Source organism: Lampris incognitus, chromosome 1 (assembly GCF_029633865.1).
Source record: "Lampris incognitus isolate fLamInc1 chromosome 1, fLamInc1.hap2, whole genome shotgun sequence".
NCBI classification, from domain to species: domain Eukaryota; kingdom Metazoa; phylum Chordata; class Actinopteri; order Lampriformes; family Lampridae; genus Lampris; species Lampris incognitus.
The window spans coordinates 32,478,937-32,491,907 of NC_079211.1; the positions used below are offsets into that span (position 1 = coordinate 32,478,937).

Consider the following 12,971-nt stretch of genomic DNA (forward strand, 5'->3'; position numbering starts at 1 on the left):
GCTCTTTGGAATTTTTATGTATTTATTTGATTTTTTTTTCAAGTGCATTTTTATTTCTCGATTTCAGTAGCGCTTGAAAAATGGACAGTTTATCATACCACGAGCCGCGTGTGACAGCAGTTTTCCGCCTGAGCAGGGCTGCTCAGCTCTACACGGGTACATCACTGTCCTGAGAGCATCCAGCATGTTTTCCCACATATCTCTCCCCGCTGCAGCAGACCGGAGGATGTGCTTTGCCGCTTCTTTTACAATCGCTCACATCACGCTGTACTAATTAGCATATAGAAGAACCCGCTCCTCGTGCGAACATTATTTTTTACGAGACATTTGAGCGAGAATGAGTCATCTGGAACATTTTGCCGTTTCCACTCACTGCTCCGCGCATTCTTGTGCATCACCCGAGGTCCTCCAGTAGGCAGGGGAAAACTCAACAGGTACACTAACGCATTTTCAAGGAGATGGAATTAATACACGTTGTTTTTGTGGCCGCCGCTTTCTGGGTCGGCGCCGAGGCTGTCATCAATCTGAAATACGGAATAAACGAGGAGATGAAGCCCGGGTCAGTGATAGGCAACGTGACGAAGGACGCACAAAAGCAAGGATTTCAAATTGCGCCGCAGCCGCCGTACTTGCGAGTTATTTCCAATTCGGAGCCAGGATGGGTTGAACTCAGTCCAGCCGGAATCCTCACGACCCAAATGAAAATCGACCGGGATGTTGTTTGTCGACAAAACCCAAAGTGCATTATTTCCCTCGAAGTCATGTCAAACTCCATGGAGATCTGCGTCATTAAAGTTGAAATTGAGGATTTGAACGACAATGCCCCCAGATTCCCCACGAGTCACATTGACATTGAAATCTCAGAGAACGCCTCCCCTGGTACGAGGTTTCCCCTAGAGGGGGCAAGCGATCCGGATTCGGGCATTTTTGGAGTGCAATCTTATTCCATCACCCCAAACGAGCTTTTCGGCTTAGAGATAAAAGCTAGAGGAGATGGGTCCAAAATTGCTGAGCTTGTGGTGCAAAAGTCATTAGACAGGGAGACTCAGTCCCACTATACATATGAGATCAGTGCAGAGGATGGAGGGGACCCTCCAAAGATAGGCGCGGTCCAGCTGAACATCAAAGTAATAGATTCGAACGATAACAACCCGGTGTTCGACGAACCGGTGTATACCGTCAACGTGATGGAGAACTCGCCCGTCAACACCTTGGTCATAGACCTGAACGCGACGGATCCCGACGAGGGCACCAATGGAGAGGTCGTGTACGCGTTCAACAGTTACGTCACCGAGAAAACGAGGGACGCGTTCAAAATTGACCCCAGAACCGGCATCATCACTGTCAACGGCGTGTTGGATTATGAGACAACGCAAATATATGAGATCGATGTCCAGGCGAAAGATTTAGGTCCCAATTCCATCCCCGCTCACTGCAAAGTAACCGTAAACGTGATGGACACGAATGACAACCCGCCTGTCATTAGTTTACTCTCACTAAACACGGAGATGGTTGAAGTCAGCGAGAACGCGCTGCGTGGTTATGTCATTGCATTAGTGAGGGTGTCTGATAAAGATTCTGGGTCCAACGGCAAAGTGCAGTGCAGACTCCAAGGCAACGTGCCTTTCAGACTGCAAGAGTATGAGAGCTTCTCGACCATCCTAGTTGACGGTAGGCTGGACCGAGAGCAAAGGGACACATACAATCTGACCATCCAGGCAGAGGACAGTGGCATTCCTCCTTTGCGCGCCACCAAGTCCCTGGTGGTCAAAGTCACGGATGAAAATGACAACCCTCCCCACTTCCTAAAGCCCCACTATCAAGAAATGGTGATGGAAAACAACCTCCCGGGTTCATCTTTGCTTGCAGTGTCGGCAGAGGACCCGGATTTGGGCATGAACGGCACCGTTTCATACTCCATAATCCCCGGGGAGATTAGGCACATGGACGTAAACACATATGTCAGCATAAACCCATCAGGCTGCATTTACTCCATGAGAGCTTTCGATCACGAGTACACCCGGACTTTTGATTTCAAAGTCTTGGCCAGAGACAACGGAAACCCGTCCCTGTCTAGTAACGCGACGGTGCGCATCGTCGTGCTCGATGTAAACGACAACACACCTGTCATGACTAACCCCCCGCTGGTTAACGGCACGGCCGAGGTTTCCATCCCGAGAAACGCTGGGGTGGGCTACATGGTGACCCAAGTCAAAGCCGACGATTATGACGAGGGGGAGAACGGCCGTCTGACCTACACCATCTCGGAGGGAGACAGGCCTTTCTTCGAAATCGACCAGGTGAACGGAGAAGTTCGCTCCACCCGGATGTTCGGGGAGAACGCCAAGTCCACCTACGAGATCACGGTGGTGGCTCGCGACCACGGGAAGCCCTCGCTGTCTGCGTCGGCGTACATTGTGGTCTACCTCTCGCCCGACCTGAATTCACAGGAGTCTATCGGACCCGTAAACCTCTCCCTCATCTTCATCATCGCCCTGGGCTCTATCGCTGCCATCTTGTTTGTCACTATGATTTTTGTCGCGGTCAAGTGCAAAAGGGATAACAAGGAGATCCGAACGTACAACTGCAGGTACCGACAACAGTTTATGCTATTGGTGTTTCTCTGTTCATTCACTGGCCATGTCTCTGTGTGTCTGTGTGTCTGTGGTTTAGACTGTGTGTGTGTGAGTGTGTGTGTGTGTGTGTGTGTGTGTGTGTGTGTGTGGGGGGGGGGCTGTTCCGGAAAGCGCAAACTCCAAACTGGGAGTGCATTGCCTTTGTCATACTGCATGGAGAGGCTGAATGCAAGGAGGCAATAAGGACTGCAGTAAAAAAATAAAATAATAATAATAATGAAATAAAATACACTAAATGAATTTTAAAAAATAACCTCAAACCACAGGTGTAGTTTACAACATGCCCTCGAATTGGATTTCTTCTAGACTCTTCATGTTGTGAGAATTTGAGTGACTGATATAAGCTGTGGATTGTAACCAATCGGCTTAGAAATACCTATATTAACATCCTACTGGTTGAATCAGCTAGATATATATGTTATTTATGGTCCACCACGGCAGATTATTGTCTGTTTTGTCTATGATATGGTCATTCTATACACTGTGTTATCACCACAAGACATTATTATCATTATTAATAATAACGAAAGAGTCCTCCCTCATTGCTAAGGCCTAATTGACATATGCACTTAAGGTCTGACTCATATGAGGAGCACAACATTATTTTCCCCATGTTGAAAACTTGATGTTGTCCATCAATCTGAACATCAGCTATGGCTTTGATCTCCCTGTGCCACATTACCTCTATAAATTTACATATAGATTGGATTTGTGAAGTCAACCTGAAGCCATCATCACATTTTGCTCTAAACATTATGCCGTTGATGTGAAGTTAAATCAGGCAAATCCTAAAAAGTGGAACGTCCCATCCCACCCAAAAGTTAAAGAGAAGTAGCGATAACCGGTCTGTGAATATTTATCCCTGTTGATTAAAACTCAGTGGTTCTGCTATTCCTCTAGTTCTGGTTGGATGGAGAAGATAGCCACTTTTCTGCATTTTCAAGCTTTTCCCTGCGGCACATATCGGAGGCTGATAAAATTGTGTGTCGCCATCCGCTCTGGGATTGTAGCTGCTATGTCAGACCTCAGAAACCACGATCATTTCAAAGAATGACATTACTATTACCCTGCTGACACAAAGAAGCCACCATTTTCCACGTCATGACTAGGTTCAGTTATGTATGCATAGATTCAACTGATTTTTTTTTAACAAGTTTGAAATTGGGACACTGGTATTTGTCCTCGTTAGAGGAATACCAAATGTCGACATCTTCACCAACAGAAAACTTTTGCAGGGAACTTCTGCAAAACTTTCTCGAGGACAAAGACCAATTTAACTACTGCCGAGCCACACAGTTCATTTCAGTCACTGATGATAAAGGAAAAGACAAATATATGTATATATAATGACCACCAATAGAAAGATGCAGAATGCAAAGCCCCCTACAGTAGTGTATGTACTGTGTTGCTATGAACCATGGTCCCTTGTGAAGCTTTAAACCAGCATTGATGTGCTCTGCTACTGAGCAGCCACCTTAGATCCAAGGAGCCTTTGTCTTGTGTTCATTTCCTGCTCTCTGTCAGTTCACCAAAAACTGAAAGCTTGTTTTGTTTCCCAGATCTAAATGGCAAAAAATAGCATTTTTTTAAACATTGCAGCATTTCATTGCCCTACAATTGAAAGTGAAAAGAACCAAAAAGTTGAAATGCGTAGCTGTCTTTTTAGCCAGTGTGACTCAGAAAAGAGACAACTGCCTTCTAATGAGCAACAGAGGCCGATGAGTGAGAACTTGAGCTATGTTCAAGGCTTGGCAGTATCATGAAGAATCATAGTTTTGGTGCGAATATCAAACAAAAGTAAATTATAGTTAGATGTTACAAGGCTATGATAGCTGCAGTTTAGAGCCTGGAGCTCTGCACATATTAGAGTCATCTAATAGCGCTGGATAAAATCTTTAGTTTTGCCCCTGAAGAACACATGACATTTAAAATCCAGCTTCCCTGTGTAGATTTTCAAGGCTGCATAAAGAATGTATATTTCCTTCAGTCAGAGCATCCTTTGATAAACTTTGGCCGTGTTTCTCATTTAGTCTGATTAGAGTCAAAATGCCCAGCTCAAGTTAGAAGCAGCAGCACAGACCAGCGAAACGAATTTGAGTCTACAGTTCTCCTGCACTCCTTATTGCCAGTGGGCTTACTGGATAATGAAAGAAAAAAATGCAATTAGTGTGGTTGTGCTTGTACATACTGGCAGTGCTTCTCAGCATCATTTTTGTTCTTCTGCTCTGCTTCTGTGGTTTTGGCATGTTTGTGTTGTGTGTACTTGTTTGTGACATGTCGATGGCCGAGCATGCAAATGCAAACAAACAGGGGGATGATAGCTCCATTTCAGGCCGGAAAGTGGGAAGTCATTTGGGTTTGGTGTGCCACTTCTGGATGCAGCCAATGCGTCTGGCACCCACGGTTGACCAGCGCCCCAGCTGGCATGACGGGCAAGCTGTTTGACCGTGTGAAAAGGGGAGGGGAAGGCAGAACACTGCTTTATTGAGTCTGTTCAGTTTCTTCTACCTGCGCAGGGTGGCAGAGTACTCGTATGGCAACCAGAAGAAGTCCAGCAAGAAGAAGAAGCTGAGCAAGAATGATATCCGCCTGGTGCCACGTGACGTCGAGGAGACAGACAAGATGAACGTGGTGAGTTGCTCGTCTCTCACGTCTTCGCTCAACTACTTCGACTACCACCAGCAGAGCCTGCCGCTCGGCTGCAGGCGCTCCGAAAGCACCTTCCTCAATGTGGAGAACCAGAACTCGCGCAACGCGGCCCCCAACCATGGCTATCAGCACGCTTTCACCGGGCAGGCCCACCAACAGCCAGACCTCATCATCAACGGCATGCCACTGCCAGAGGTGAGACCCCCTCCTCTCTGCTCTGTCCTATAAAGCCTTACCTGGGATGTCCGGACGGACAAATGTGGGGGACAAGGGGAGGTCGGTGGCAGATCTGAGCATTCAAAGCTCATTGTCATGGTTTCACGACCTAATATACGTAGATGAAGGAGTTGGAATCACCTTTAAATAGATATACCATGCTTGCTACTACTTAGATTGAGGTTGCAGAAATACTATACAAACATTTTCCAACATATTACAAGGTCAAATGTAACTTTGACATAAATCACCAGATATTTTAAAGTCGTTGCTGTCCTTAATATTGAAAGCAAAGCGATTTGAAATGGGAACCTTGTGTCAGTCAGTTTGAGTGGAATCCTTCAAGGCTTTTTCTGGGACCGGGGCTCTGGGGCTGACCTGTAACTGTGAGAAAGCTTTGCCAAGCGGCATTTGGAGACATGACAGAATGGATTATTTGGCTTCCCTTATCCCACTTGTTTTGTCTCTGTGTGTCTGTGTATCTGGATGTGCGAGCTTGTATGTGTGTGTACGTGTGCACACGTGTGTGTGATAATCTCTCGCAAAAGAACAGGAGTTTGAACACCTGCCATATGTATTGACCCAGCTAATCAGCCCCACCACATGTCATTTCAGGTGCTAGCAGAAAGAATAATCAGTAGCCATAGCTTCATTTGTGTGGAGCCACCTTTTTGGCTCCAATTTTACTGCATAGCCGAGGCAGCTCTTCACAGCCAGCCATTGAATTACCCTGCATACAGTTTATTGTATTGACATACCATGCATGGCTGCTGCAGAGCAGTGAAGCGCCGACTTGAAAGGCTATTCAAGCTGACAGTGTATACTGGCCAGCTGATCTTAAGTTTACACATTTTCGTCTGTATGAACTGGTCTATTGGATTCCTGGGACAACCTCTTTGCCTGACCCACTTCTCCTTACCCTCATGGGAGAAAAGGGGGGGGGGCTTGTGTGTGCGCGTGTGTGTGTGTGTGTGTGTGTGTGTGCGTGCGTGTGTGTGTGTGTGTGTGTGTGTGTGTGCACGTGTGTGTGTGTGCATGTGTGTGTGCATGTGTGTGTGTGCGTGTGTGTGCGTGCGTGTGTGCGTGCATGTGTGTGTTTGTCCCCCTCCTGTGTTGATTCTGTAAAATGGCAGCAAATAAGCTGTGGCCTCACACACACACACACACACACACACACACACACACACACACACACACACACACACACACACACACACTTATAATTGATGACTCCAATCTCAGTTTGACATTCTGTGGGAGGGAGGGAAGTTGGGATAGGTGGGTTGGGGGTGGAGGCGGTAGCCGGTGGGGTGGGGGAGTGTTAAAAAAAACAAACAAACAAGAAAACGAAGATGCCTATTGATCTATTGACTGGATGATCCAAGGAGATCTGGGCAAGGATAGATCCCGAAAGGTCGATGAGACCCGTTTACAGACATGCTGATTTACTAGGGCTGCCTGAGCCGGTGTGTGTGTGTGTGTGTGAGTGTGTGTGTGTGTGTGTGTTAGCATGCATGTAAATAACACAGGTTGAGCGAATGAGAATTGTTGGAGAGGTTTGTCTTGTGGTCTATTGCCGAAGGAACAGCCGCAGAAGTCAGCAGGTACATGCAGTGGCCAGGATTACGTTTGCCATTGGATAGCGAGTGGTATGCAGAACACCACAACCCTTCCTTTGGGCAAAAAAAGTGGGATAAACCAGTAGTCTGGCTACTCAAAGGAAATACCCAGTGTTGTAAAAGCCCAGACATTTGCCTGTCTCTGCAGCTTAGGCATCAAATAAAAGCACCTTTGCCGCAGGGTTAGGAGAGCCTTTATTTGTTTCTGCTAATGAAAAAGAGTAGAGGGAGACACATAGAGTTGTAGATTGATTTTGATGATCTCATATGTAAAGTTTAGAGGTAGGTGCCTTATATCCGGGCACATAATAGAAACAAGGAAAGGAATGATTGAGCAAGCAAGGGAGTATGTGTCTCAATGCCAGGTGTCTGAGCCCCTTCTGTGTTTTCCTTTTTTCTCAGAGGCGATTTGATTGGCTTGATAAAGGCTGCGGCTATTTAGCATGCAAGTTCCATCGTACTTGCCATTGCACATGACGTTGACAAACATCTCTTTGACCTGACTTGTGCGTATTTCCCCTGGACTGAGAAACAGAGAGCATGTGTGAGAGAGAGAGAGAGAGAGAGAGAGAGAGAGAGAGAGAGAGAGAGAGAGAGAGAGAGAGAGAGAGAGAGAGAGAGAGAGAGAGAGAGAGAGAGAGACTCTAGTCGGGTAAGCCTAATGCGACAGCAGTAGCCATAGCTTTTCCCATCCACATCGTGACATTTGTCAAAGGCAGTAGCTCTGTATCCAAATGTTGCTGATGAATAACATGTTGTCTGTGTAATTAAGAACAACATTTATAGCACAAACAAACAGCACTTCTGTGAAATGACTGATAATAGCTTGGTCACGGTGCGCAAGCCTGGGCTTGAAACCACTTGACTCCACAAGTACTCAACCCGTATCCCATTGGTCTGGCCAGGACACACGGGTGGCTGCACTGCTGTGATTAGCGAGGCTGCTTTGTCATGAAAGATTGTTTTCATCCTAAGGGTAACCTCGTAATTATCAATGATTCACCCATCCTCTGCAAAAGAGCTTTGTTTGTTTCCACCAGGGTACAGTGTCTTCTGGATTCATTACTTACTAAAAATGTGAGGACTCAAAACATCATACGCATCAGAATTCAAATATAAAGTCAAATCATGATTAGTAACTAGTAAGGATATGGGACAATATGGGGCCATCGGCGTACTGGTGTGTAAGGACGGCTATATAGGATGACTTCTCCTGGCTTACACGCACAAACATACACACACAAACAAACAAACAGAGCCGACTTGGTTAAGACAGTGACAAACCTCCCCAAAGTCTCTATTCCTGCAACTGCATTGTGTTTACTGTAATCTCCCTTGTGAGACTTTACTACTAGACACCTCCCTGAAGATGCCCATCCATTGTTTTGAAGAGCATCAGCTGCGAGATGTTTGTTTGACCTGCTTGCAGTAGAAATACAGCGGGCTCTCACAGGAGAATAGAGCCGTCTTGCACAGCCCAATTATAGTGAATCACATGGTGGGGGAGACAATTATACAGTAAAGGAATGGCCTTTGGCTAGAATATGTTTTTGAATTTGTACCTATGATTTCAGATAATGAACAAAGCAGGAAAATAAGTTCTCCTAGATTATTGATTTATTCAACATTAGCCTCATGTGGGGAAGAAATTGCGGATTTATTTTATCCAGTTTCATTACGGTGCTAAATGAAACAGAAAAAAAGGACTTTGCAGTTCTTTGTGCAGTGTTTCGAGCAGAATGTGCTTCACAACTTTAGGTTAATACTAATCAAAGCCACCGTCTTCCAGATGTTATCCATTCTGTCGCCTGAGACATGGCTACAGGAGTTGTGCTGTTAGCATATGTGATAAATGCCATGTAGCCCAGGTTGAGGGCACAGGTATATAAGGATATGCCTAAAGAAACACTTTTTTTTGTTTTGTTCCCACAGTCAATCTAAGAACCTCCAAAATAATTTCAATAATTAAACCAAAGTAAGGGGCGTCCGGGTGGCGTGGTAGTCTAGTCCGTTGCCTACCAATATGGAGATTGTAGGTTTGAATCCCTGTGTTACCTCCGGCTCGGTCAGGCGTCCCTACAGACAAAATTGGCCGTGTCTGTGGGTGGGAAGCCGGATGTGGGTATGTGTCCTGGTCACCACACTAGCGCCTCCTCTGGTCAGTCGAGGTTCCTGTTCAGGGGGGGAGAGGGAACTGGGGGTAATAGTGTGATCCTCCCACGCGCTACGTCCCTCTGGCGAAACTCGTGAGTGTCAGGTGAAAAGAAGAGGCTGGCGACTCCACATGAATCAGATGAGACATGTGGTAGTCTACAGCCTTTCCCGGATCGGCAGAGGGGGTGGAGCAGAGATCGGGATGGCTTGGAAGAGTGGGGTAATTGGCCAAGTATAATTGGGGTGAAAAAGGGGGAGAGAAAAAAATTAAACCAACGTAGATATAAAGGTGTAAACATTTGATTTATTTTTTTATGTCACGAAAGAATATATTTGGATATTTCTATAGAAGAGACAACAGGGAGTGGCTGCAGCGAGCCTGCACATCCTCCGCAATCACTTCACATCAGGACAACATGCACAGGGTGCATTCAAACGTGTCATATTGAGCATGCAAAGTAGATGTCGTGCTGTCAGTGCCTGCTCCACATCTGCTGAAACTGCCAATCACATCTCTCACACAAGCTCAAACGAGCATGCTCGTGTGCACGTGCACAATCACACACACACACACACACACACGCACGCACGCACGCGCCAGTACCACAGTGCATCACGTAAGTAGCTTCTCATGGGGTGTCACATTTAAATGAAATATGAAATGTGACGTTATAATTAAGACTTATCTAAAAGTCTTGGACTAAATTGAGAGATACTCAACACATGTTTACCTAATATCCATATGCTGTCTAGCTTTTAGCCTTTCAAATTTCCAGTCGTTTAATTTCAAGTTGTCGAGGTCTTGATAAACAAAAATTCTCAACCCCTTTCCCCCATAACAGTATCAGATTTTATGCAAGTCGTTCAAACCAAGCCATATTAACTCCCAACAAACATGGCTGGCTATGTCCCTGTTTCATTATCATGATGAACCTCATCCTTACCTGAACTCCTACTTGGGCTAGAGAAGCCCCCCCCCCCACACACACACACACACCTCTGCTCTGTCCGATTCTGCATACTTTCCCTTTTATTTAAGGATCGCCGTCTTTTGTAATTTTGTAAATTCAATCCGAATAATCCATTTAATCCTCTAAAGTCCACAACAGGAAAGTAAAGGTCATAGCTCACGCTGTCTTGACAGGGAAACCAGGAGCGCTACAAGGAAACGCCACTTAAACGCTGCGAGCGAAGGTGTCTTTAATGTCAGGAGAGTGGAAAGAGTCTAATCAGGGAAGGAAAAACATGTAATGAGGCGATGGATGCAGGACTGCTTGAACTTGAAATTCAGTACATGTATTTTTTTTCCCTTCAGTCTCTTGAAAGAGCTGGGTTGGTGTACGTAGCGTGCTTTAATGTCTCCTCCTTTGAAAATGATTTGAAAGGGAAATGACTTTGCTCCAACCCCTTCAGATTCACACTGATTGAGTGGCAGATGCACCTGTTAATTATTAGAAAAGGTTATATTTGTAAGGTAGAGACATGAGACATGTTCAGCTTTTTCAAGTGTCGGGATTCATAAGGCTGCTGTTTGTCAGGACTAAAAGAAAATGACAGTGATCTGCTCAGTGGCTTTTTTTGGGTGTTTTTTTTGCATTTCCTGTTCAGTTACAGCCACAATTAACCACAAAATGAATGGCGCAGATTAGTGATATTACCCTGCAAGACGCATTTGCCCCGTTATCGGCAGTAAGTGATCATCTTATACTTGGTGTTTCTCTTTAGGACTGACTGCCATTCTCCACGCACGAGAGGTACCGTAAAATGACATCACAACCATTAGCGCGGGAAGCGCCCCCCCCCTTCCCAGTAGTGGCAGGGTGGCTGTGTAACATCTTACCCAACAGTATGCTCAACTTTTCCTAACACACAAATGCAAAAAAAAAATAAAAAAATAAAACACACCTTTATTTTGAGCAGTGGGCCAGGGCTGCGTGGAATGTACATTTTTAATAATAACGTTACAAACAAGACAATGACGTCATACTGTAGCTACCGGTGGAGGCGGTCGCTCTGATTGTCGGCGGTTCTGCGCTGGGGGAGCGCAATGGCTGATGGGACTATTAGATTTAAAATTGCGTTTTAATGATGTGGCGTTCGTGTAGTGGTTATTCTTGTGTTGCTGTTTTGTGGGTTCGCCTCAGACTAAGTAGGAGACCGTTTACTGAATAGTTGACTGTAGGACCGTGACTGGGACTGGTGTCGCCACTTGTTAGATGGAGGGGGGGGTGTCCGTTCTGGCCGGTGTGAATAAAAGAGCACTCCCGGGGCCGTGCGGTGTACGGGGCACCGGAGTTGCAGTTAAATAAAAGATTTCTGCCTCTCGACGCGTTCATCCACGCCGGCTCGCCACAATACTCTTCGTTTTAGTTGGTAGCCCCCCTACTTAAAACATCTTCCCGCGCGCCTGATCACAACTGCGGGCACCAAATCACGTACATCCGAGCCCTCTGGGATGCCACCCTCTTGTTGGGGGTCAGAGCATCCATCCAAAGAGCTTAAATGTCAAAACACACATGAGTGACAGGGTGTGAGGCGCACATGTCACCGTGGTCTGTCTCTAACCACGTGATTGGTGAGCGCCGTGAACAGCGGCCAGCAGCCACGCCCAGTGACGCGGCGAGAGGGAACCAGAGCCCTAGAAAGAGAGTTGCGTCAATGAGGGGTCAGAACGCGAGAGGGTCACGTGGTTCATATAGCCGCCGAATAGTTCCAAACGAAGCTTGGCGGGTCATTTGCTTCATCGCGATTTCTGGTAACTACTAACCAATATTTTCAGATTTTTACATTTATATATAGATATAGATATATTCCAACGTGACACATATTCTATGCGCACTGTTTGGAACTATCCGGGGCTCCCGTGATCCGCCATTGTTGTGGCACATTGACGTCTACGGAGTTGACGTAACTCTCTTTCTAGGGCGCTGGAGGGAACGAGTAGTATTTATCGCTTTGTTTTTCCACAACCTGTGTTGCCACCGCCTGCCTCAAATATATATTCCCTCTCTCTTTGAAATATAGAGGTAGAGATAAAGCTCTTTCACAGGCAGGTCGTTATTTGCTCAAAACTTAAACCATATAAAACTGCACAAAGACAATGTGATTCCTCTATTTTGGGTTGAGCGTGATTTCTCTCTCTCTCTCTCTCTCTCTCTCTCTCTCTCTCTCTCTCTCTCTCTCTCTCTCTCTCTCTCTCTCTCTCTCTCTCTCTCTCTCTCTGCCTCTTTGCCCGCCAAAGTAAATTTTAGGCTCGGTGTATTTTACGGAAAATGTGAAAACAGTATTTGCAGTGCATTCCAATACTTCACTTTTTCTTTTTCTTTTTTGATTGCATGAATAGGTATTCACATAAAAATATTATCACTTTACGCTTTTATTCCCTTCAAGTCTTGGTAATAGTAGAGGCAAACATTAGATTTGTTAAACAGCTCAAGAACGTCAGCAGCCTAACAGTCTCTTTTTCTGAATATTGCACTACTGCATATAAAGTAAGACCATGCGGATATGTCATCTGCTCCAAAGATGACTGATGTCTTCAGAGTCACTCTATACGATGACACTGTGTGGCCATGAACTGTGTTTTAAATGCAATGCAATACTACCCCCCCCCCACACACACACTCATACACACACTCACATAATACAGTAAAATTAACTCCAATCACATGCCGCTATGTTTCCACTAATTCTGCTG

The 12,971-nt window shown here is 45.7% G+C and overlaps 1 protein-coding gene across 2 annotated transcripts in view; it reads left to right on the plus strand.

The window, feature by feature from the left end:
* The first annotated feature begins 345 nt into the window (after window positions 1–345).
* The window catches only part of pcdh19 (protocadherin 19), a 61,994-nt gene continuing 49,368 nt past the window's right edge, over window positions 346–12,971 (plus strand). The window contains exons 1-2 of one of the 2 annotated variants that reach the window (XM_056283424.1): window positions 346–2,590; window positions 5,135–5,480. In XM_056283424.1, the coding sequence (XP_056139399.1) occupies window positions 459–2,590; window positions 5,135–5,480 (2,478 nt within the window). In that variant the 5' untranslated portion in view covers window positions 346–458. The remainder of the gene's footprint in view (window positions 2,591–5,134; window positions 5,481–12,971) is intronic. The other variant, XM_056283433.1, reaches the window with a different exon arrangement.